Genomic DNA, 26,697 nt, shown 5'->3' on the forward strand with positions numbered 1-26,697 from the left:
GATTAGGATTAGGATCTGACTTGGACAGGATTCCCAACAAGATGATGGGAATGCAAAATCTCAATGGGATTCTAATACATAACGAAGATATGATCCTGGGAGGTGAATTTTACAAAACCAACACCTTCACCGGCCTTGTGTACGTAACATCCTTAAAGGACAGAGAGGCCACCACTTCTAAAGACTTGAAAGCAGGCTGGATCAGTGAAGCTGGTACACACCTCATTACACAAAAACGATGGTGTCGGAACAACTTAATGTGGAAAGCCTCTTTGATAGGGCATTCTAATCACCGAGCTTGGTGGATTTCTGGGTTTTGATTGTTTTTTTCCACAGCGCTGTCCAAGAAGAGCTTTTGCATATAACCATCCTCAGTGGAAATCCTACACTCACCTTGGCACCTGTCATGGAAAAGACCTCTCCCTTCCCATGAAAGGACATCTCAGCCCTCAAAGATATTAAAAGAAATTCTAGAAAAGAAGGTGTAAGATAAGCTTCTCTAAAGCACAGTCCTGAATATCACGTCCAGATGTCCGAGGTTATTCTCGTGCTCGGAGATGCATACAGGCCTTAATAGAAGGGGGAACAGGTGACAACACTTGGAACTTACTCTTTGTTCATGCCTTCAAGTAGAACAGCTGAAATCCTTTTTAACCTGCTTGCAAACTCAGGTAGGCCTTCTATGACAGAACCCACGATGCTATTGGTAATTACGGACAGGCAGGCAATGACTTTCAATTGATTCAGCTTTTCTGTCAGTTCTTGAAGACGCGCTCCATCTGTCATCAGGGTCTAGCATATTTATTTGAAGTGGAAAAATAGAAAGGGAAACTTAATACCATGAAAAATGTAAAATAAGCAAATAATCCAAACTCCCATTTTTATCTGATTTCAGGAAAGTCATTAAACCACATGCAACACAGACCAGCTGACTCACAGTTGAAACTTAAGAATTAAAATATTGGTAAACTTCAGAGAAGAAAAAAAAAATCACTTACCTCTGGTAATTCTTTTTTCTGATAATCCCACTGCAACAGTTTCAAATAACTGTTATTTAGCACCAGTGTAGGCCTCAGGCTTGGCTTGGAGCTGTGTTCCGCCCCAGGAGTTGAAGCAGTCTCAGAAAGGGAAAGTAATTCTTCATTTACAGATTCTTTTATCCATTCCGTAGTTTGGTCAAGAGCACCTATAAGTGAGAAGGCCACACATTTTTCCTACAACTGACGGATCCTTTCACTTGTGCATTCTACATGACAGATACTATATTAGGAGCTGGGCGTGAATGAAAAGACAGCCATACCCCTCATCGAGACGGGGAGACAGATCTATAAACTAACAGTTACAGCAGAATACAATGCATACCAGAAGGCACAGTTGGGAATGGAGAGAGCAGAGGTTGTCCAGGGCATAGTGTGACAGGAAGAGCTCCATAAGTGACACTTGAAGATACAAGGGAAACGGAAGAAAGGGCTGATGCCCCAGGCCAGGAAAATAGCCCACGCAAAGACCAGCAAAAATAAGAGAATATGGCACATTCTGGATGCTACAATCAAATCTGTATTGCTGGTTCATAAACACCAGCAGGGAGAAAATGGTAGCAGATGGCACTGAATGGTAGACAGGCCAGCTCACACACGACCTTGAGTTTTGTGCCGAGAAGGTATTTAGAATAAAGGCATTGATTATTAGACATTTTGGGTCCTGGTCCCCTTAGAGTGTTGATTAAAGCTATGCCTTTCCCAAAATGCACGGGCAGGCTGGTGTGCACACTTTACTTTAGACCTAGTACTAAGGTTTCCCATTAGAAACAAATTGCTTTTTATACCACATTTCCTATAAAATTATTATTTGGTAGAATTTATAAGGTGGCAATTGCTAAAAAAAAAAAAAACACACTGAACACAGGTGCAGACTTTTAAAAAAGAGCCAGATGACGAAATAAAGAACAGTCACCCTGAAATTCTTCCTGGTATCCAGCACTTCAACAGTGGTAATTTATAAGCAGCTCTGTTTGCCACACTAAAGCAACACCAACCCCCAGAATTTCACAATTTTGTTTCTCCTCAGTTGGCAACTGTTGTTCTTGGTTTTTCTAGTTCTGTTTCTAAAGATGTAAAAGACTTGCAGTCTTTTATTTGAAAGATATCCAACAGAGAGGGAGAGAGTGGAAATCACCATGGATATAATTATAATGTGGCAGTAATAAGCATTTATACTGCAAGCTTAATCATTTACAGCTGACACATTTAAAAGCCCATTTAGTTATCTCAAACAAAAGCGACAGTGTAGCATAGTGGTTCTCAATCCTGGCTGATTTTAGAATCACCTGGGGAGCTTTAAAAAGAAAAAAACGATCTTGGGCACAGCTCCTGGAGTTTCTGATTTAATCAGTCTGGGACAGGGCTCAGACATCTGTGTTCAAACACCCCAGGTGATCCTAGTATGTCACCAGGATTGAGTACGACTGGTAAAGCAGAATGAGCACGAGTTTAGAGTGAAACATCGTTTTCTCTAATGGATCTGCTGACTTCATTTCCACAAGCTAGTAATTAACTGTTCTGTATGACTCCAAAAGCAAGGTCAAGCCCACGAGGCACTTGTACCCTCAGTTCTTCCCGTGGACAGTAAGAAGAGCCTTTCTATTCCCTCATTTATTCAGCAGTAACTGAGTACCTACTGTATACCAGGCACTGCACCAAATGCTGGGGAATCACAGATGAGTCAATACAGTCCCTGCACTCAGGGAGCTCCTAGTCAACCAGGAAAGAAACACAAGAAGAGGCAATGGCTTTATAGGTGGGTTCACCTAAGAATTTCCCCGAGCAGGGGAGGGCCCATGAGCGCTGCACCAGACTTTACTCCCCACCAATAAATACATGCCCCTGAGTTCCTGCCAAGGAGGGCTAGCTGACCCCTCTGAAATTATCTCTGGTTCTCTAAATCCAAATCCTGCCAGCTGTTAGTGACCCAGCCCAAATCCCCCTTCCTGTGGGAAGCTTTTCTTCATTGTATGGATCTATCCGTAACTCTCCCTTCTTAGAGCACCCACCTTTGAATTTTTGATCTGGCTATCATTTCTCTTAAACAGCGGAGCTGAAAAACAGCTTCTCTCTCTCTTTTTTTTTTAACTAAAAGAATTGACAATTTTATTTTCACAGCTCACAATACAAATGAAAATTGCTTTATTTTATCCCATGACTCCCTCCCAAAACTACTCTCTTTGATAGGAAGGGGCGGGGGCGAGTCTTCCGTGTCATGCTGTTAGAAAACATCGAGTCCCAGCACCACGATCTCCTGGTGAAATGGAACAAGTTACATAAAACTGACAGACAGAGGCTCCCCTCTTTCCTCATCTGTCTGTCGAGTCACTCCTGGCTGAGTGGGTACCATCATGGGAAGGCAGGCGGTCTCATCAATGGTGGCCCCAGCATCATTGGCATGTGGCCTCCCACAGGCAGCCTCGTTCCAGGAGCAGGTCCCCCAGGAAGAGAGGGCCCGTCATTAGCATGATGAGACAGCCCCCCATAAGGGATGCTGGCATCTGACCAGGGCCAGGAGGACCTGGGAGACTGGGGGGAGGTGGGATCCCTGCCCCTGCAGGAGGAGGAGCAGAGGATGGAGTAGGAGGTCTTTCCTTGTTGAAATGCTGTGGTGGTTTTGTCAGTCAGGCTCTGAGCCTGTCCTTCCATCCATTTCTGATCGTAGTCTTTCACATTCTCTTTGGGTTTCCTACCACTGCAGTGTGTCTTTCTCACAGATGGAGAGTCATGGTGAGGTATGTATGGCAGGTCTGAGCAATAAAACCTGGGTATGTTGCTGTGCAGGCCGTTGGCCACTCTGTTCCGTGCCGCTGGAAATGACCCCACTTCTCCATTTTTTAAAAATTATCATTCAACGTTTCATGTACCTTCGTTTCATTTTCATCTCACTAGAAAGATCACTGTGCGCCTAATCTATGCCTTTGATTTTTAATTTCTCTTTCCTTTGACTTAGCTCATAGCACAACTTGATAGGTGTGTGAACTGTCTGGCTTCGTCTTGGCTTCGACCCATTTGCTTTGGAAACTAATCAGATATTTCTCCGGTGCTATTTGTCACATAGTAGGTGCTCAAAAAGCCTCTGTTCTCTATATGTGGCAGGAAAGACCTGGTAGGTTTCCAATTTAATTCACCATCTCTGGATGGCCCGTTTTGAAGTATACATACACCATCCTGACTATGGAACCCAGGAGCTTTCCCTCGGTTCTTCCTACCTAGAATCCTGACATTCTCCTGGTTTCTGGCCTTGCTTGGGGTAGGTATTTTAGCTTTACTGTGAATTGCCTTATCCTTCCATTCACTTCCTTTTTGCTAAATTGGCCAGAGTTGGTTTCTGTTGATTGCAATATAACCCAGCTGATATAACACAAAACTGAAAAATCCAAAGAAAGTCACCAAAGCAGCAGCTTGGTTTCATCTTGGCTCAGCTGTGGAAGGCCTGGCTTCTAGTCCGAGCTCCACTACTTATTATTCGCTGTGTGACACTGTCCTTGGGTGGGTCACGGCTGAGTATGTTTGCTCATCTTTAAAATGTTCTGTAAATACATCCTGAATGCCTTATAGGCCAAGCAAAGACAATCATAAGGCCATGTGATGTATTTCTGAAACATGTGTATGTCCCGTGAGATTTTTGAAAGAATCACATGAAATGAAGTTCATGAGAACATTTTATCAGCTGTAAGATATTTAAATAAATAAAACCTTTTTCTTTCTGAGTATCTTAAAAATTACTTGTGGTATGACCTCCCAGGGGTACTCTGTCTCTTTCCACAAGTAATTTAGTTGTTGGATCTAATGTGGTTACCTTTTTGATGTTTAGTACATACACCCAATCATTGCCTAAGGCTTTCTTGGGTATATTTTAAATAGGCAACTGTGTATATAAAATCTCTGTCAGCAAAGTAAAATATTTTTTGGAGTCAATTCAGAAATCCAGAGTACTTCTCTGTATTAATTTTCCAAAAATTATTTCATAAAACTCATGTACACACAGAACTCCAACAGTTTTGTCTTTCTGTGCAATGCCGTGAGGCTCTTATTTTGATAGTAGGACACAGTGGCCGACTTGTGGCAAAGTGACTTAGGATATAATTAACAACTGACATACACTCTGCTTTCTTGATTTCTCTGGGAACATATTTAGAGCTGGGCAGTAATGACCTCTATATAACAGCTGGATTTATTCTATTCTTAAATCTCTGGAAATATCCAAGTCAATGTGAAAGGTGTAAATGAATTACATGCCACCAAGCCTGGGTTTTAAGGAAAGAAACAGATCATTCAAGATAAATAAAACTGTAATTCAACCGTGTAGTAAGGAATTTGCTCAAGATTCCAAGCTGTCTTGATTCAAAACATGGAGACATTTGTACATGTATGTACATACACACATATACAGGCACACAAATGAAACCAACCACTAAGTCTCAGGAAAATGCTACGAACAAAGTCCAGATTCAAGTTCTATTCAGGTTCTATTCCTCTTAATGCCTCCCTCCCTTTGGAACTAAAACAATATAGCCCTGAAATCATAGGCTTTTTGTTGTAGAAGGATCCTGAGAAGTCATCTAGTCTCACATGCCACCCGATGCCAGGGCTCCCGCTGCCAATCCCCCAAAGACAGTCAATATCTTGTTAGAAGAGAGGCAGTGTAGCACAGCGGTTGAATACACATGCTTTGGGGGCAGAGACACAGCTGGGTCATCCAGGCTTTACCACTCACTAGCAGTCACCTAGGGAAAGCACCTTAACCTCAATTTCTTCATCTGTAAACAGAGGATGATAACAGGACCAGCCTCACAGGGCTACTGTGACGCTTGAATGGGCTAATAAATTTAATGTTTGGCACGTAGGAAGAACTTGGCACTTAATAAGTGCTTAAATAAAATGTAGCTAGCAGTGATGACTATTATAAAACAGAAGCCCTTTCCAACGTTAAAACACCACACTGAGTAATGCAATGAGGCAGTACTTCCTCCACTCCCCCTCTGTCGTGACGCCCACCCAGGCGGCTTTAACATGCCCATCAAGGTTACTGAGGATCCTCACGCCGTCATATCCCAGGATCCAGCCATGGCCTTCATCTTTCTTGACCACTTAACAGCACTTGTCACAGCTGATAATGTCCTCCTCTTCCGAACACCTCCTTCACATGTCTTACAGGACACTGCTCTCTCTTGGCTTTCTTTACCTCTCTGGATACTCCATTGCTGGATCCTTCTCCTCTTCTCAAGCTCCAGATGCTCTGGAGTCCCAGGTCCGGCCCCTTTAGTGTCTATATTCACTGCCTGGGGAATCTCAGCCAGTGCAACACTGTGGATAAGAGCATGGGCCACGGAGCCAGACTGCGTTGGTGAGTCCCAGCTCTATAACTTACAAGTTGTATTATGGAGGCAAATGATTTAACCTTTCTATGCCTCAGTTTCCTTATCTGTAAAATGGGGAGTAATCTTCTAAAGTTGTTATAAGGGTAAAGCACTTACAGTCTTATACGCATTTTCTGCATGTTAGCTACTATCCACTTCTGCGGCTTTATCTACCATAAAGAGACTGATGGTTCCCAAATGTGTATCCCCTTGTCCACTACTCTAGTCTCTTATATTTAAATGCCTACCCGACACTTCCATGTTGATGTCAAACAAGATCTCAGGGTTCATACATCTAAGACTGAACTTGACTCCATACCGTCTCCCACCCTTCCTTCCTCTCGTCTCCCCCATCTCACTAACAGGCATCACTATTCACTCAGTTGCTCAGGCAAAACTCTTAGAGTCATTCTCACCTCCTCTCTATTTCCCCTCAACCAACTCTCAGAAAATCTCGTTACTCTACTTTCAAGACACACCCAGAACGTGACCCCTTCTTACTATGTCCACCACTACCACCTGACCAAGCCACCATCAGTTCTTGCCTGAGCAACTGCAGTACTACCTCCCTGGTACCCCTACTTCCCTCTTTGCTCCGGACACTCTATTCTCTACCCAAGAGCCAGAGTATTCTTTAAAACTGAGCATCAGATGTTGCTCCCCTGCTCAAAACTCTCCAATAACTTTCCATCACACTTGGAATGAAATCTGAATTCCTCCCCTTTCCTAACAAGGCCTGTACCGTATCCGCCGTCTACCTCTCGTCTCCAACCGCTCTCTCCCTGCCCTCTCCACTCCAGCCACACTGTCTGCCTTGTGTTTCCCCAACTTCACAAACACATTTCTGCTTCAGGGTCTTTGTATGTGCAGCTAATTCCGGCTGGAATGTTCTTCTCTCACACCTTCACATGCCCCTTCCTCAGTCCTTTGCAAACTCTGCTCGAATGTCACTTCTTGGAGAGGACTTCCCGGTCCACCTCATCTAAAAAACACTCCCCACGCTCACTCCTGCCCATTGCTGTCTGTCCCTTTATCCTATTTTTCTTCATAGCACTTAACACCACTGACTATATATGTTGATTTGTTGGTTTGTCTACTAGAATGTCAGCTCCTTGCGGGTCACAGCTTCATTCTGTTTTGTTCACTGACTGCAGTATCCACAGCACGCAGCACGTAAGCAGTGTCTGGGACACAGCAGGTGCTCAATAAATATTGTTTTTAATGCATGAAGACATGAATAATGCTTAGCACAGTTCCTGGGGCAGAGTCAGTTTATAAATAGCTGTTTATAAATAGCTGTCAGTTTGTGATATCAATTTTAGAAGCTAAAAAATGTTTAACAGAAAGGCGAAAATTCTTTAGTGACACTAAAGATGTCAAAAACAAAATTATCGTATTTTCACCTGATTTCAATATAAATATACAATATATTATACTTACTTGGAGTTTCTTCTAAAATTTCCTGGAACTTGGTTCTCTCATAATCCACCAACTGGCGTTGAAGATGTGGTCTAAGACTCTTAATTGTAAAATTGACCATGTCCATTTTCATGAGGTCCAGGACATGAAATATTTGTCTAAAAATTTCAGAGTTAAAATAAAGAGGTGATTAAGAAATTAAGCCGAAATTCATTAAATTGTACCTATGTTCTAGGCTGGAAAAAAACACCCCCAAAATGCTTTTACATTCCAATTGCCATTTGGCAAGGAAACTTTTCACAGAGGGCATCACCCATGCTTTCCAAATGTATTCTTCTACAATCTCAAGAGTATTTGCCTTAGCAAATACAGCACCTCCAGCTGAGCTATTACATCCAGTCAGGGACTGACAGAAAGACACGGAGAAGTATAAGCGAGGATTCTTAACAAAAAAGATTCAACAAGGAATTCTTATTTGAATGCCCCTAAAACTTTAAGGAGTCTGAACATAGTGTATATGGTTTCTATTCCTAAATGGAATAAGAAAAAAGGAAAGAAAGGATGGGGTAATGAGGCACCGGGGAAAGCACTTCCTTTTAGGGTTGGGCAGCCCTGTGCTCAAATGCAGCTTTGCACCTGACCAGCTCGGTGGCCAAGCTCGAGTTACCAATCTTGCTGAACCTCAATTCCCTCTCCTGTGAAAGGAGAGGACATGATAAACCTTGGAGGGATGTTGTGAAGAGTCAATGAGATAATGAATATAAAATGTAGGGGACAGTGGCACCCAGTAGGTGCTCAATAAATGACCAAGATGAACACCATAGAAATTGGCATCACAAACAGGTAATAAGACAACTAGAAGCAAGGATTCTGCAACTGAAGAATTGCAATCTGCCAGAGGTGAGCACTCTAAGGACACATGAGGCCCATTTTACAGATGGGGAAAAATGTGACTTAGAGAGGTTATCAGTGTGCCCAAGGTCATAAAGTCACCTACTATAGGCAGTTTCCTTCCCCACCTTTCCAATACTATTTCATAAAACTTAATTCTCAATGTGGCCGTATTGACACACAGAAAGAAGAAAAGTTCCCCTCAATGGCAGAAAGCATTGCAGACTCCTCTTTCCTGTGGGATCACAAAGACGTTATTGTCTGCACAGCCAGATTAGAGTCTCATGATATTAATGTACACTTTGTTTCCTCACAGAGGCTATGGCAGAGATGGCTAGCTGACCACCAAAGGTCCCGGCTCCCTTCCACAGTGCATATCTGTGGCTGGGAAATGCATTTCCCCACAGGAACCACATTTCCTAGGCCCCCTTCAATCTAGGTGGGACCATGGAAGTAGCGAGCCATAGTCAGGGGAATGTGTCTGGGCCAAAGTGGTTAAACACTCGGTGTGCCTTCCCCGTGATCTCCTTCCCATTCACCAGCTGAATTTAAAGGACCCTGAGGACCTGGGCAAGGGTGGAGCCGAGGAGAGAAGGGGCCCGAGTCGCTGAATGACATGTGGAAAGCTGCCTGACCAAGAACCCCTGTGGACTGAGACATCAATGAGAAACACACTCTTAAATCACTGAGAATTCTGGGCTATGTGTTATAGCAGCTAGCATTCCCCTAATAAAGAAACCTTTCTAGATCCCTGACTAGGTCCCTTTGTTGGAGGCTCTACTTATCCCTTCTACTTCCCCTTCCATAGCACTTATCACAATTCTAATTCCTTGTTCAGGGTCTGTCTCCCCATTAGACTGTAAACTCCCTGAGGTCAGGAACTGTCTCTGTCGTTTTCACCACTGCATCCCCAGTGCCCAGCACATGCCAGCTAAACAACCCAGTTATATCAGGCTACCTGAAACCTCGACGTACACAGTACGTGACTGACTTATCCCTGCTTATTTGGTTTTCTTCTAGGGCCAAGGATTCCTTTGAGAGACTGTTATATGTTGTGTTCCTTGGTCTCCACACTTCCCTTCTGAGTGAACTCAAAGGTACTCTAAGAAAATGGAAGCAGCCAAAGTGCTAACCTCAGCACCTCCACGATGTTGCCAGTGGCCTTTAATTCTCGGATGTCGTCATCTCTCACGGGCGCACACAGCTTTCCCATTGTGCTGATGACGTAGCTGGCCAAGCCCTGAATGTCCACAGCACTGTGCTCGGCCTGCTGCCTAATGAGCTCTGTGTCCAGAACTTCGCAGATCTGGTTGCGAAGCCGGTTGCCACCAGGAGTCAGAAAAGAGAGAAGAATCTACACAGGGAAGGGAAAGAACAATTACCAGCATCATTACCTGAATGAAGGGTGTCGTTTTTTATTTCAATATCTAGATGACCAAGCTCCCTGTTCAAATTTTAATACCCTGGATGCCACAAAAGTTTACAGCGAGAGCACTCTAATGTCTCAACCCTAAAAGGAAAGACCTGTCTTCTGAATTAAAGTCCCCCCCCCCCAACTCACACACACACTTCATGGGAAATTACTGATAAAGTCAGAATGAAAGCAACTGGCAGGGAAGCAATATTACTGAAAGAACTTCAAAAAGTTTACAGATAAACTGTGCAAAGACAGAACAAGTTTCAGATCATGGATCCAAAAGAACCCTTGAAAGAAGAGCAAACGGAATCACCCCATGAGCTCCATTAGTATATTTTAGATAGAAAATATTTATGATATGTTATTACCTAAGCAATCTATATTGAGTATCAATACATAGCAGACACTGTACTTATACACATAGCATGTGGTCAGGACCACAGGCTCTGAGCCAGGGGCCTCAGTTCAAACCCCTCTGCACCCCTCAAAGCTGTGTGACCCTGGGTGAGTCAGGGAACGTGGTTTCTTTATATAAAATAACAGGCGTAACTACCTCCCAGCGTTATGGTGAGGATAAATGAATACTCCAACGCTTGGCATGGAGCAAGTGTCTTATAAATGTTAGCTAAAACTATAACTGTCATCTCATTTAATTCTTACAAGTATCCTGTAAGCACTCAGGAAAAATGACACTTACAGAGGGAGAGGCCATCACCAAAACAGGTCTCTCTGACTCCAGAGGCTGTGCTCTTGATTACAAGCACCACTCTGTGGGCTCAATGTCTCCCTCGTTCCCTCCACAGCCCGATTTCCCAGCCCCCACCCTCCTCCAGGAGATGCAGAGAAATCCCCTCCCAGTAACTGAACTTGCTCAGTTTTTCAAAAAGCATCTCTAATACTCTTTGGAGGACATGAAAGCAGACTTTGGGGGGAAATATTCGCTGATTAATACAGACAATGTCAACTCGCCTCTCTGATTTCTTCAAACAGTTTGATTGCGTGTTCATACTCTGGAGGCTCAGCATTCAATTCTGATTCCAAGACATCCCAGAAAGCCTGGTGGACAATATGCTTCACTTGGCTGGCCAAGCTATCGGAATGAAATGGATTTAAAAAAAAAAAAAAAAAAAAAAGCATTGTTTTATAAAACAAATACGTTCATGGTAGAAACCTTAGAAAATGCAGAAAAACAGAGACTAAAAATTGCCCATAATCCCATTATTTCTCATTTAATGTACTGTCTTAACACAGAGTACCCAGCATGTACAATACTATATACTTGTTTTATTTAATATTCTGTCCTAAGTATTTCCCCTAGACTTTTAAAATGTTTCCTCCCTATAGCTTTCATTAAATTCATAAAATTTTGTCTCAGGAGATACCATAATTTACCCAGCTGCACTTCTATACAGATTTTTAGACTTGTTCTAGATTTTGGGGATGAGAAGGCAAAATTGCTCTTTCCTCAACAGCTGAAATTTTGTGGTACAGAACAGTACACATTGGCTCCAAGGAGACATGTATTTGAAAACCTGCCAACTTCAGCTTAGATGTCCCATTTAAAGTTAGCCAGACCAAACTGCTGAAATAAGAGCCTTCCTAGGAAGAGCTGACAATAGAATAGGTGGCCACCTTGCTTCACCCCTTATGTCAACACCCTAAAATAGGTACACACTAAAACACACATCCCTACGGAACTCAGATGCCACTTTGCAACAGCTTTGAGAAAAGCACATACTTCCCTGCACCAGAATTACTTATCAGTCTCTATCCCCCACAAGGCTATACCTTTCCCAGGTAGAGGCCACAACTTCTACTATGTCCCTGCCATTGTACTTAGCACAGCACCTGGTACATGCTACGTGTTCAATAAATGCACAGTGAGTGAGTGAATAATTTGATAGTCAGGCATATTTCCTAATTTTTCTTTTTAAAGTACAAATAGCTAAATATACAATAATGCTATGAGAAATGAAAATTAGCTTTCTGCAGAGCATGTTAACATTGTTTCTGTAAATGCAAATACTATATTGTACTCAGTAACTCTAAATGTTAAAACTTATGCAACATAAATGCCATTTCCAATGTTTGAGACTCTCTTGAACTACAGAACAATTAAATTACAAAGGCCAACACTGCTGGGATGACTTTCGGTCTTGACTTTACAAGCCTCACGTACTTGGCTTAAATGGACCCACCAGCAATGAGCTAAAACAACTTTATAGCTCCCTTGGGACACCTGAGTTTACATTTAAGTTTTCCTAAAGGCTGAAAGATACTTTTTAGGTCTTTTTCTGGGGATGGGGTAGGGGATGAGATCAATTAAATCACTTATAAGCATTCCTATCAGAAATCAGACTTAATTCACCAAGTTTTTTTCCCCACAGAAAATATTTGGTAAAATATGAATCATCCATATTTTGAAACATAACAACTTGGCCACTGTGGAGAGTCAGCTGAAAAATCAACAGCTCGTTTCATTTTAAACAAAGGTAATGTTTTTAAAAAATGAAGGGAAGAAGACTCCTATTTTCCATAGTATTAGGTTGGTGCAAAAGTAATTGTGGTTTTTGCAATTATTTTAACCTTTTAAACTGTAATTACTTTTGCACGAACCTAAATCAAAGTACTTCCGTGCAAGGCACTTGCACGCCACGTGCACGCATTTGTAGTGAGTATTGTAGTCCCCATCCCATCCTTGGGGAACGTGAGGCTCAGATACGGCCTCAGCAGAATCAGGATTCAAACCCCAGGGTCTGTCTGATTCTAAAGTACCTTCACCACGGCCTATATTTGCAACTTTTGAATTTCAAGTACAAATACCCCCCAATTATCTTTCGCCGTGCTTCATAAAACACTCTAATTTTAACTTCAAACAGCCATTTTTCTTAGTCAATAAATGTTTATTCAATATGCAATATGTGGAAGACACTGTCTTAGGCACTGGGGATATTATAGTGAAAAGAAAGTCTCTGCTCTCAGAAAGCTTATATATTAGCAGGGACAGAAAGACAAAAATTATCATATTAAAAATGAATAAGACAATTTCAGAGCTACGAGGAAGACAGTCAGACAACGTAGTAGATAGTGATGGAGAGGGTGACAATTTTGCTGAATGGCTGAAGAAAGCTTCTCTAAGCTAGTGACCTTGGAACTGATACTTGAATGGGGAGAAGAAAGCAGCCAGTGAAAATCTAGGGGGAAAAGACGTAGAAGACGACGAAAGAAGGGACATGTCCCTGGGACAGGATCAAGCTGATGTCCCCCGAGACGAGCAAGGAAACCAGTGTGGCTGAAGTAGAACAAGCAGGAAGGAAAGGAGTAAGAGACAGGCTGGGGAAGAAGGGCCTCGCAGGCCACACTAGAGAGCTTATATTTTTATTCTAAATGCACTAGAAAACCACGGAAGGGTTTTAAGTAAAGAAATGATCTAATCTGATTTACCCTTTAGAAAGATCTCTATGGCAACCGTGTGACTGTGGAAGAACTAAGAATGGAGAGGGAGCAACGCATGAGGACCGAAAGACTCCAGGTCAGAGGGGATGGCGGCCTGGACTAGGGCCTGGACTCGCAGCAGAGCTGGTATAAAGGACCATGGTGAAGTGCAGTCATCAGAGACAACCCACCGGATATGCCGACTTTGGCCAGTAATCTCAGAAAATATTAAGGATTATTATGAACAATCTTCCCAGGAGCAGAAGGACTATGATCCACATTTAAATGTAAAAAGTTTTTGATGTTTACTATTTTCTACTATTTTCCTGCTTTAAAACAAATGCAAAGATTCTGATGGAATCAAATAGTACGTGTTATCTTAACTGACAGAGAGAATGCTTCCGGATTTGTAAACGGCACTGTGAGGTTGAAGAGTCAGTGCCATCTGCCAGGAGCCAACTTTGCCTCTAAAGATGACTTATCTGGAACAATGGCCACAAGCCTTTCCCCTCTTTGTCGCAGCCACTGAAGCCAGAGAGAGTGAGGTAGGATCTAAGAGTGGGGCTATAACCAGAGGTCGCTCGGCACCCCGAGGTTAATCAGGGCTGCCGATGCAGCTGTGATTCCTCCTTCCAGAGGCTTCTGGATCATCTATTCTTAGCACTTTGGCAACTCAGCTGCATTTGTTTATCTTTCACAATCTGAATAATATCAGTTTTTAGTAAGTCAATCTGCAACTATTTCTTGAGCATGTATTATGTCAGCTACTCTACTAGGCAGCAAGAGCAAACGATATAGTCGTAGTTCCTCCATTAATGGTGCTTTTGGTCAAGTGGGAAAGACAAACATTGAACATAAATTTATAAGACATCTTAACAAAAGGGAGGCAGAGGGGGCTACGGGAGTCTTTAGCAAGATGCAATGTAGTCTAGCAGGCTGAGACATGTCAGGAAAAGCTTCCCTCAGGACATGGCATATAAGCTGAGTTCTAAAGACTATAGGTAATGTGTACCCTAGAGGAATGGTTTTAAAAACATGTATAAGACCTTGTTAGAGAATCAAATCATGTTTACTCCCAGTGGCTATTATAGGAGAACTTCCAGGAATCAGTGTGAATATGTGCGTGTGTACACACATGTACACACGCACACACACACACACACACAAAATCTGCAGCATAGTTTATGCACCACAAACACTTCTAGGTTACCTGTTCTCAGGGAGGGCATCTTGTTTCAATATAAAGTTCTCATTTATAGCAATTTCATGAGCAAGAGTCATGTCTGCAAAGTTCCTTGCTGCAGCCATCACTTCATCAAATGATACAACCCTGGGAGGGCTTGTTGCTGAAAGAAAAACAAAAACCCGTTAATGTGGAAGAGAAGCTGTCATCCAATGAAGCTTCCTCATGCAGAAAGAGTGTAAGTTATTCCAATATTTATTTTCAGGGTTTTACAAATAAAAAGACTATATTCTAAAATAGGTAGATTCCCCGCTTAATAATGAAGACTTCAAACACTTAAGAACTCCTTTGATGACGTCAGTTACTGTATTGATAATAAATTTTCAAATGTTTTTGAGATAATCTTAGTAATATAGGCTATAATTTTTTAATTACCATATTTTGCTGTGTATAATGCGCCCCCATGTATAATGCACACCCAGGTTTTTGGCCCAAACTTTCAGGGGAAAAAAGATCTTTCGTTTTAATTTTTTAATTCAAATTTTTATTTGTTTACATCTTGTTTTTGTATTATAAAGGAATTTTAGCATTTATTTTTTAGCATATTATGGTATATGAAATTTTATGTAACAAATAATTATAAAACATAAGAACAGGTACAAAGTACAAGAAGTTTTATGAACCGATAACAAATTTGTGATATTTACATATCATAGGAGGCCAAGTTCGTCGTAAGTTCAACAAAACTGATTATTGTATTCCAGGGTATTATTTTGCATACGGATATCATTATCGATTTTTAGAGTTACACTTCTAACTTATAATCATAAATAAAAGAATTAAAAACATTTATATAGACACGGAATTAATATCACCCATGTATAATACGCTTCCTTATTTTTCCCTCACAAACTTAGGCCAAAAAAGTGCACATTATACACGGCAAAATACGGTAAATCACCTCAATTTTTTAGTGCCTATTACATTTGCATTTATTAACATGTCATATACAGGAAATTGATAAGACTTTTTATTCTGCAATTCATAACTCTCATTTATTTAAGCAGACTATGAAATAACTAACCTTTTAAAACCATGATTTCTAAAGGTGTAGGCACTATAGCATAATGCTTAGGTTTGGTTCCAAGTTTGCTACTTATCATTTAACTTAACTGAGGCATCACTGACCTTCACGTAGGGCTGTCCTGAGGTGATTAAATAAGGTAATTTAGGTAAAGAAGAACATAGTAAGAACTCAATAAATATGGGTAACTAAAATAAAATCAGTGGCATAATCTACTTTTCAGTGGGAAGTAGTAAATAAAAAATTATTCTAATTTTTTCTAAAGCTTATTCTAAAAAAGTATTCTAATAAGTCATGTCCTTTTGAATTCACTGTTGGAACTCTTAGCTTAATTAAAAATCATTCCTCAGACAACAGTACTGCCTAGTAATTCTTTGCTACCTAAAATAATTTTAAAAAGAAAGAAAAGGAGGAAGAGGAAGAGGAGGCAGTGGAAACGGGAATACACAGAATTAGTAAAACCCTTCTTCAGGTTCCTAGGTACGCTTTTAGAGGCATCAACCCCATATACAGCATAAAGAGTAAGAAAAAGCAACAGAAAGCTGGGAGGCTGCTAGTAAATTCTTTTGCCCATTCTCTGTCCCATTAAGAATCTCCTTAAAAATGTCTGTACCTTTGGTCCAAGAATCAAATTATATCTAAAGAAGCCCTGCAAAGGCTTTGTGTGCTAAGATGTTCATAAAGCTCTATTTGTAACAGCGAAAAATGGAAACAAACTGAAAGTGCAATGATAAATCAGTGGTTACAAAAATGTATGGCGTATTCACTTGATGAAGTAGTAAGCAGTCATAAAAACAATGTTTTAAAACTACATTATCATGAGTAAATGTTTTAGTTATAAAACTAAGTGAAAAGAGTCCACATATACACACATATGTCTATGTGAAGAATGAAGAGATGACAAAGTGCCGCCATCTGTCATCTTTGGGTGATGTTATAGGCAATATTTTCTCTATATCAACTGTCCAAGTTTTAAAAATTTAACATAAATACAAATGAACAAACTTCTGAAGTGAGCATCGGATCACATTAAACAGTAGTTGCTTTTTTCTGCATTTGCTTTGTCAGTTTGTTATAGTTTCCATACAAAATGCCAATTAAAAGCATAAAAAAAAAGAGAGAGAAACAATTGCTTTACCCATCTCTAGCTTCCACACCCAAAAAGAAGGAAGAAAAGATGGTCTTCCTTCACTGGGGCCACTCTTAACTCTTTCTCATGACCCTAGTGTTGTAATTCCCCTTATGGGCACTTTTCTGGGGTGATTTGCACAACATTTCTTGAAATTGGCAGGAAACCTTTTAGTTTATTTCACTTCCTGCCTGACCCTTGAACTGGGGCAAGTTTCCTTTTGTGTACATCAGAAATGATCAGAAAAGACCAACTGAATTTATGTGGCACAAGAAGTGTTCTCAAGAAGACTGGCTTTCCACTACTAGGGAGAGAGTTCAGGTGGAGTTGACAGTCAAACCAAAGCAGTTCAGATGCAGTGATGAAAATGAAAACGAACAGGATGTAAACTTTGGTGGCTATGTATTCCTGAGAGCATGTACAAGATAGCTGCAGTGCTATTCCGGTCCATCTAGAAAGGAGAGGAACTCTGTACTCTGATCTCAGTCATGTCTGAGTTTTAAAATCCAAAACCCATGTCTAGCACCATCCCCACTGTCCCCAGCCTCTGCTCCCCTGTTAGCTTACAAGCAGGAGAGCTGGATTTGCTGGAGGAGTCACTTGTAAAACTCTGCCTGGAGCACTCATAGTCACTGAATGAAGCCATGCTTTCGGAGAACCTGGAGGAGTCTGAATCGCTTGGCTGGTCCTCGCCCACATACTGCTTCTCGCCATGGAAGGGCATCTTGTGTCCCTTGAGTGTGGGTAAAGAGATAGCACCTGCACAGACAAACAGACCCTGTGTCAACATTCTGTGGTACTTCCAGCCGTGGTGCCGATCCTTCTTCCAGCGTGGACAGCCGCGCTGCACGTATCACAGCACTGGAAAGGCTCCCAGGTTACCTCGTACTTCCCACAACACCCTGGCCAGGCAGGCTACCGCTAAGACTGCCTTCCAAAAGAGGGAGTCCACAGCCGTAGGTCTGAGCTTACTCAGGACATACTCAGGGAGAATATAGACTCTCAGCAATAATGAACGGATCCTAAAAACACACAATGTGCAGAACACACGCTCGTCCTCCTGGGCTGCTAAAACACGGGAAGGTAAGAGGAAGAGTGTGGGGCTCTGTGGTCAGACTACCTAGATTAGGAACTCATTCAGCCTTTTGTCTTGTGACCTTGAGGAAGTCACTGAACTACCTACCTCACAAGTAAAACTGGACTGAAAGACTATCATCTCATAGGGTTGCTTGAAGATGAAACAGGATTAATCTTATGCAAGTGCTTAGCACAGCACTCAAATGTTAGCCATTACTATTGTTCCTCCGTCTTTGTTTTAATGAAAATATTTTTGAAATCAGCCTCGTTAGTTGTCTGAGAGCCTCTTGGGGAAAGGAGAAAGCTAATAAAAATCGCTGGCTGCCAAGTCTGTAGGTTCTTCTCCTCCATTTTCCCGTAAGCTGCCATGACATGAAGAGTAAGGCCTGATCTTTGGTTTGTATTGGACAATTTACAAAGTACCCACTACCACCCAATGAACAAACAGACACAAAAGATCCTGATTCACAGGTTGTGGGTGGGGAGACAGACTCCGAGAGAGGAGGGGATTTAGTACTCCATAAAACGAGTCCCTGGACTTGACACTCACTGTCGTCTCCGGGACCTCAGATTGCCTCCCAGGTCAGGGCCATTGGGCCCCACCACCCAATAGAAAGGAAATCCTGTGGACACGAGATGCCCAGGCCCAAGCTCAGGAGCCGCAGCCAGGCCCGTGAGAAAGCTGGCCTTGATATGAGTGTGGTGTTAGCTGACACTGAGGGGAAACCTGGGCATGAGGAGAAAAGGCATCTCAAATCCTGAATGAACAGTGACGATAGTAAGGGTTCACTGAGTCTCTTTAAACCTGAACCAGCCCATGCAATGAGGTACACAGAGCGTTTAACGTTGCCAGAATGTGAAACCACAACTATGCATAGTATGCTGGAAAATACCTGCAGTTTCTTCCATGATTCCTTTCACATTCATTGAGTGCCTACTGTGTACCAAGAACTGGGAGAACAGTGAACAAAACAGGCAGGGCCTGACCCCCATGCCTCTCAATCTCAGTACATAAAACTGTGTTTGCCAGATGCTAGAAGACAAGAAAAGGGAAAACAAGGCATTGCCAAGAAAGCATGAGAAAGGAGAGGCAGGCACGATTGCGACTAAGGGGTAAATCCAGCCTTTGTTGAGAGAAAGAGTGAAAATTTTTATCCCTTGGGTGGTAGAGACAAGGATGGGCCTCAAAGGGACTTATTAAAGAGACTTATAAAGCCCAAGGGTATTTGCACCTGGCCTCACCTAAACAACCTTCTTCAGTCCTGCCACTCATAGAAATGTACCCTTGCCTGGCCCACCACTTTTGCAAACAGAAAACCACAAACTTGGAGGCTGCCTCTGCAGACTGAAGGGCAAGGAGTTGGGTGTAGCTGTCAGGAAGCGACCAGGTAGAGATATTCACCTTCTCCTAGAGTTCCAGGGCCAACCACCCCGAACACTATAAAATAAGCCCCTGAACTCTTGCCTCCTCAGTGGTGAAATAACCTCCTTTACTCCAAGCAAACTAGATTCCACTTGAGCTTTAACTCCCATCTGCTGGGGAGGGGGTGAGAGGTGGGGGTTAGAGAACTAAAGGAAAAGGGCTGCTCTAATCCTTTCACTTCCACCAAACCCCAGCTCCTAAATAGAATGCTTGCCCTTCCCTCTAGCTTTCTCTTTGTCAACATTTTACTTCTTACTGATGGCACTTCGTGAAAATGCCACCTTCTCCAGGAAGCCTTCCCTCTACCCTCTGGCCAAAGCTAAGGGCACTCTTCTTTGTCCATCTGCAGCACATTTCCTGTGCTTAGTCCCTTGTACAGTGATTTTCCTCCCGTGGCTACTTCCAACTCTCCTTAATAAGGCAGGGACTGTGTCTCGTCTACTGCCAGTATCAAGTTTGTAACAAGTATTCATTCTCTGTCAGCTGAATTGGAATCATTGAATCCCACTTGGTAGAGCTTCAACCAGAACATTTGCAAACTGATATCACTACACACTTACAGGCCTGGTACTTCCAAAGGTCACGCGGAGCAGAGAAACCTACCCCTTAAACCTCCCTTACCAGGTTTAGGACTCAATAGCCCCTGCTCCTTATCACACTTGTATTTGAATATCTTAAACTTTGTTTCCACTCCATTATCTTTTTCAGTCATTCCATTTTAACGACTGTGCTATGTATGCTCTTAATCCCTCTTCACTCTGGCTGTTTTTCCAAGTAAAGGTGAGTAAAAGCTTTCATCCATTGGAATTTATGAACTAGGTTAATTCATACGTGAATCCATTGGATTTATTTCACCATAAATTCATCCATTAGAACTTATGAACTGTCCATTTCATTATTCTTCTACTGCTGAACAGCACACTTTATAGGTTTTTAAATTGTTTAATAAGGTCAGTCATTAAATTTGCTGTGTGACTTTGTATTCATCACATCTGCTCTCTTCACCCCATTTTTCTGAGCGAGTTGGGCCAGTTATAAGGTCCCTTTCGGCTAGGAATTGCTAAAATGCTATAAACCCAGAGTTCCATGAGGCATCACTGGAAGTTCTGAGAAATTACCTGTGCTCATGGCAGACGTGGTTAATAACATGCAACTCTACTTTCTTCCAACAGTTCACTGAAGGTAGAGTTTCTGGCCCAGGGGCTACACTAGAAAATCTAAAAGCTTCAAAATGTTTAGAAACTCTTGTTTAGTTGGCAGAAGCCTCACAGCACACTGGGCTTTAGTGCATCCACGCAGAAAATTTTCTTTGAAGCCAAAATGCCCATTATTGCTTTATTAGGAAATCGCCTATTTCCTCATATAGGCATACCAATAATACCTAACTTGGAGGGTTGGTGTGAGATTTCATTTACTCAATGTATGTACAGTACTTGGAACAGTGTCTGACACAGAGTAAACAGGATACAGATGTTTGCTATAATTAGTATTATTTGCTTTTGTTGTTATTATCATCATTTCAGGCATTAAAAACTCTAAAGGGAAGAATAGTTTTATCCCGTGATGATAAAAACATATTTGCCTACAGATAAACAAGGCTGGGAGTTAACCTAAGACAGAACTCTTGCACTTGTTTGAAATACAAAAGCCAAAAACAAATGGCCCATCTTGGTGTAAATGGTCTTCTGCAAGTTCCTTCACATCTGTTCTTACTTTTGTTGGTCTCGGGTTTCCATGTAAGTCATCTGGGGACATAGCTACTTGACTCAAAAGACAATGAGAATAATTAGATTGCTTTTAAAACTATTTTGGATTCTCTTTTAGAACAGTGATAATGAAACCAGGCTGATTCTTTATGAACGATAATGCTTCTCATACCGACAGACTTAGATCCACTTAACCTTCACCACTGCAATTCACAAGCAAACCACACAACTTTTTAGGAACATCACATCTCATCCTACCTGGAGGATTTACTCACTGGCCAAAGGAACAGTCAAAGGTGAAGACAGAAGATAACACCAAACAAAGCCTCCAACACCACCGTGGGTCACTATTCTAAGAGAATAATCACATGTTTCATTGCAGTGTTCCATATGTAATAATAATAAATGCAATATTATATTGTTACTTCCAAAGGCCATGACTACGATACAGCAGACACTTAAATATTTATTATCGAATAAATACATGGATGAATGAATGGCAGTGTAAGGGGCTAATCCTGTATCCCACCACAGATCGAGGGGAGATAGGTTTTTAATTTGCTAGTTGATTCCTCAGTGTGTGTCAAGACTACTGACTCCACTTCCTTTTTACAGCAAACTCTTCTCTGCAAATGGTCCTGCGCTGGTTCAGGATTGCAAAGATCCACCCGTGACAATGCACATGTCACTGAAGCAGTAAGAACACTAGCTCTGGAACCAGGGAGACTGGGTTCTTGATCCTGATTTTTGATATTTACTGACTGGAGACAGGGCACTTACCATTTTAAAATGGAGATAATAATAGCATCTACCTTATTGAACTGTTGCGAAGATTAACTGAAACAGTCTATGTCAAGCACTTAAACGCCTCGTAAGTGCTTGACAGACTGTCAACTATTGTTTTAGTCTTACTGAAAGAAGTTAGGAACTCCAAAAATGTCAATGTCATAAAAACAAAGAGAGGCTAGGGAGGATATGTTCCAGATGAAGTGAGACTTGACAACTGAGTGCAATAGATGATACTAGACTGAGTCCTGTACTGGAGGGGGGAAAAATGCTCTAACAGACATTATTAGGTCAATTGAGAACAATATTACAATACTGGAAACCTACGTCTGCATTACAGTATTAAATGTACTGAAATTGATACATGGACTATGAGTATGCATGTAGGAATAAACGGTCATCATATATGGCAACTTTCTCTCAAATGATTTATATAAGAGAGAAAGAAAACAAGAAAGCATGTGGAACAAAATGTTAACAGGTGAATATGAGTAAAAGGCAGACAACAGGGGCTTCTTTGTACTGTTCTTGCAACCTGTTCTGTAAGTTTGAAATTATTTCTGAGCAAAAGGTTAAAAGAGAAGAAAAGAAGCACGGAACTAAAACTTCAAGTCCAATTCAGCACAGTCCAGTCTGCAGTGTTTAGATTTCGATTGTTCCCACCACTCTGACAGCTCAGACACCACTCCATTACAAATGTTCTTCTAGACAGTCAGACTTGTCCCAATGTCCTTCTTGAACAATGCCTAGAGAATAAAACAGGAAATAGACCAGAGTCCTTCTGAAAAGGAAAAAGAAATCATCCCTTTTAAGAGTTCTTCTCCAGGTGGTTGCCCTTTCCTTCAGAAGTCTCCCAGGGGCGGTTTATAGTCCCTCTGCGTCTGGCCTCTGCCCACCTCATCCTGTACCTCTCTCCCCCAAAACCCTTCCTGCTCCAGACACAATGGTCTCTTTGGGTTTCTCAGACATGTCTAACTTCCTACTTGGGAGCACTTGTACCTGTTATTCTCTCCTCCTGGAATGTTCTTCTCCATGATCACATGATTGGCTCCTTCTTGCCATTCAGATTGGAAATTAAACGTTGCAACTTCAAAGTCAGCTGACATGAAATCCCTCCTCACACCACCTAAATCAGCCATCGAGAGCTCAGAACGCTTCCTTGGGACAGAGCTCAGGGAGTATCACTGATGAACAAATTAAGCCACACTCCTATTCATAAGACAACTTGGGATGTCCTTCTCTTCTGCCCCACTCACATTACTCATACTCTCATTATGCAGTCGTTTGCAGCAATGCAGTTGTTTCTGCATACTTGTCTCCCCTCTAAATTTTAAGCTGCTTGCAGGAAGGAGCCCTGTCTCCACTAATCCCCAGTGCCTACCTCAACACATTTCTAAGGCACCAATAATTCAAACTAGCAAAGACTCACAGTTCCAGAGCTTAAAGAAACCTTTACATGGGTCTTTCCACCCACTCAATGCCCACTGACAGCAAATAATAACAATTAGAGCCACCACGATAAGTGCTTGAAGTGTTTTATCTCTTTGAATCTTCATTATAACTTTGCTGGCTAAGGAATCATTATCATCTCCATTTTACAGAGAAGTTAATTACTTGCCCAAGGATTCCCAGCAGCAGCAGAGGCACAACTCAAAAGCCAAGTAGTGGCTCCCTCAAGCCCATGCTTTCGACAACTCTAACATGGCTGGAGAGTATTTGGTGTGCTGCTCATTCTTTCCACACCCACTCTGACAAACTGACCTACCCATCAGCATGTGAACATCTGCACACGTGGTAGCAAGCTGACCTGGCCCCCGGGGGCTGCTCAAGTGCCATACTGTGAAGGGCGTCATTGAAAGACTCTATTGTCCAACATAACGCTCAACCACCCCACTAGCGTGCCTGAAAATACCCTCTCAGGGAGCCATTCTTTAAGCACCGCAAAATCCCCAGTTAAAACCCAAATATCAAAAGGGTTAACCGTGTACAATTAGTGTAAGTCAAATCGATTTTGGGGTAAATTGTTCCGATTATCCAGCAGTGCCTTGAGGAATGGAACCCATCCAGTTAAGGTTACATCACAGAAAAAAGAAATTTCTAAAAAACATCTCGTGGGTACCCTCTTTGAAGACCCGATTAAGGTCAGGTGCCAGGACAGCAGTCACAGAGGTGTAGTCAAGGGCAAGGAGTCAGAGTGAGACTGGACTCTGCAGGAAAATCGCAGGTGGTGTGGAAAACCTACATCTTCTGCGAAATGCTGCTTCGGAACCAGTTCCAAACAGCAGCACTAAAAAAGTTATTTATCTGCAGCGAAGCAAACACCGCAGAGCAGAGAGATGGGTGCCTGATCCATTCCGTTAGAGGATACTGGTCTTCATCCAACGAGAGCCAACAAAGAGCTAAATGAAAGCCAACAAGCCCGTCATTGTCTAAAAAAGCAGATGTGCACACTACACGTAACCTGACAACATCAGGGAGAAGGATTTCTAGGCACTTTTCACACTTGAAAACACTTCTCCTCCCACCCCTGGCTGGTCTATTTTAGTACCTATGCTTTCCCCTCTGGAGGGCTCAGCCCCTCGCAAAATGGCATAGGAGCTGCTTCCACGCAGGACTAGACCTCTTCAGCGCGGGGGGGTGGGGGGGGGCCTTCAAAACAGGCCACCTCCCTGGGTTGCCAGGTGATGTACGAAATCCCTGGAGGCAAGAGGAAAAGGGAGGCAGGGAGCTTCCTAAAGTGGGAACCACGGGTTGGCAGGTAGCAAAGAGCAAGGTCTCTGACTGGGCTGGAGATCACGAGACCACGGGGATCTTGGGGACTGATGGGCCCACTAGGGAAAAGGACAATTTGTCTAATTTCTTCAAGGTTAAAGTAACGGGACAACCATCTAAGCCCGTAGGTCCCACACGTCAGTCATTTGAGTACCACTCTTCACGCCTGTTTCCATATTGCCATCCCCGCCCATCTGCTGGTCTCTTTATCTTCACCAGGTCCTTGCATCCAAGTACATTTACTTTGAAAGGAAACTTTGCATCATCGTGAAATCGCTCGTTTCATGGAACAGGTTCCCCTCATACAAACGAAAACACAGAACCACGTTCGTCCACGTGCCACCTCAAATCACCGCTGTAAACCCGTGGTGCCACCCAAAGGAGCAGCTTTGGGAAGCGCCCGCCATCCCTGCGAGGCCAGGGGTGGGACCCGGGGCCTGACTGGCACTTCCCGCCCCTTTACTCGCACTGACGGAGTTGGCACCGGCCACTCCACCTCCCCACCCCCCGGCCCACGTCCTCCCGCAGCCTCTCCCCCTCCAGCAGCACGTTTCCTGTCAAAACAAACCCTTGGGGGAGGGGACGGCGGAGGTCGAGCCGAGTGCCAGGGAAACCCCGGCAACAAACGCCAAACACACGCTTCGGGCCCTGCCCGGCACTCACCGCAGCTGGGGTCGCCCACCCCAGTCGGGCCGGGGGTCGCAGGCGAGCGGGTGCCCCCTCCCGGAGCCCGGAGGATGGGAAGCCGCTAGCAAAGCGGTCGCTGGCACAGGCCCAGCGGGATGTAAACAGCGGCCCAGCGGCCGCGACCCCGCCGCCTCCGGGGCCCGAAGCCCGCGGCCACCCCGACACCCACCGTGGCTACTCGGCGCCCGCGCCCTGCTCCCACGCATGACGGCAGTTCGAGGTCAAACCAGGGGGTTAGGGGAGCCAAACAGAGCTTTATCGCCCCTGGCCCCGGCGTCCCAGGAGGAGTCCCGAGGTGAGGCGGGGGAAGCCCTCCGGCTGCCAGGAGGCGACGTGGCCCCGTCAGCCGACCCGGGCCCATCACCTCAGCCAGCGACCCCCTCCCGCGGGATGGATACGCACCGGGCCCGGCGCGGAGACAAGCGGAGGAGAACGGCGACTGAGTGAGCCCAGGTCAGGGGTCTCTGGGTGTCCCCTCACCCAGCGCGGCACTAGGACCTCCACAACTCACCAGTCCAACCACCCCCAGCTTCCCCGTAACCCCACGCGGTATTTAAAGGGCCGGGAGGGACTCTAAGGAGGCAGCCACGGCGTGATCATCACAGAACTGGCGAGTGGGGGGAAGACAGCACGGGGAGAGAGGAATCCACGGCACTGCAGGCTCCGCTAGCAGAGCTATGACAGATTTGACCTGTGACAGAATACGTCTCCTCATGGGCCGATGAAAAAGGCCGAGGAGAGCTTGGATTGAAGAGGTTTGGGATAAGAGAGGGAAAGGGCCCCCCCTCAGGCTGGGAGTGGTGCGGTCCTGGGACTGCTAGGGGCGGGGAGAGAAGTGTTTACGGAACTGGGGCATCCGTGCCGCCCGGAGCCCTGGCGTTGGAGGCGGGGCCTGTAGGGGACTGGGGGCGGGGCGGAGCGGGGGGGGGGCGCGGGGGCGGGGCGAAGCCGCCCGTGGAACCGCTCTTGAAGCCCTAGACAGACCAGGCCTAGGCACCGCTGCCAGCTCCCCGGCCGCGGCGCGGGTGGGGCTTTTACTACCTGACACCTCTCATCTAGACGGGGAGATCCAAATTGGGTGCTCACCATCACACCGTCCACACACACACACACACAGACAAACCAACCGACTACTTGACAACTGCGTTCCCCGCACCTCGGCAACCAACAGTGTCACCGACGTTTGTGTCGGCACCTCCACATAAACACCGGTCCAGATTTGCATATGGCTGAACCAGACGATTAACTCCTCGGAGTCACACCCACCCAGGCTCTCTGAACACGT

General features: G+C 43.7%; 1 protein-coding gene across 2 annotated transcripts in view; it reads right to left on the reverse strand.

The window, feature by feature from the left end:
* Positions 1 to 26,064, reverse strand: part of TCP11L2 (t-complex 11 like 2) — a 35,276-nt gene extending 9,212 nt beyond the window's left edge. The window contains exons 1-8 of one of the 2 annotated variants that reach the window (XM_033118244.1): positions 25,815 to 26,064; positions 17,529 to 17,720; positions 14,776 to 14,911; positions 11,100 to 11,220; positions 9,847 to 10,067; positions 7,844 to 7,980; positions 999 to 1,186; positions 611 to 792 (exon numbers count right to left, since the gene is read on the reverse strand). In XM_033118244.1, coding sequence (XP_032974135.1) covers positions 611 to 792; positions 999 to 1,186; positions 7,844 to 7,980; positions 9,847 to 10,067; positions 11,100 to 11,220; positions 14,776 to 14,911; positions 17,529 to 17,685 — 1,142 coding nt within the window. In that variant the 5' untranslated portion in view covers positions 17,686 to 17,720; positions 25,815 to 26,064. The remainder of the gene's footprint in view (positions 1 to 610; positions 793 to 998; positions 1,187 to 7,843; positions 7,981 to 9,846; positions 10,068 to 11,099; positions 11,221 to 14,775; positions 14,912 to 17,528; positions 17,721 to 25,814) is intronic. The other variant, XM_033118245.1, reaches the window with a different exon arrangement.
* Between the last annotated feature and the right edge of the window lie 633 nt (positions 26,065 to 26,697).

This window comes from Rhinolophus ferrumequinum, chromosome 10, assembly GCF_004115265.2.
Source record: "Rhinolophus ferrumequinum isolate MPI-CBG mRhiFer1 chromosome 10, mRhiFer1_v1.p, whole genome shotgun sequence".
Classification (NCBI taxonomy): Eukaryota; Metazoa; Chordata; class Mammalia; order Chiroptera; family Rhinolophidae; genus Rhinolophus; species Rhinolophus ferrumequinum.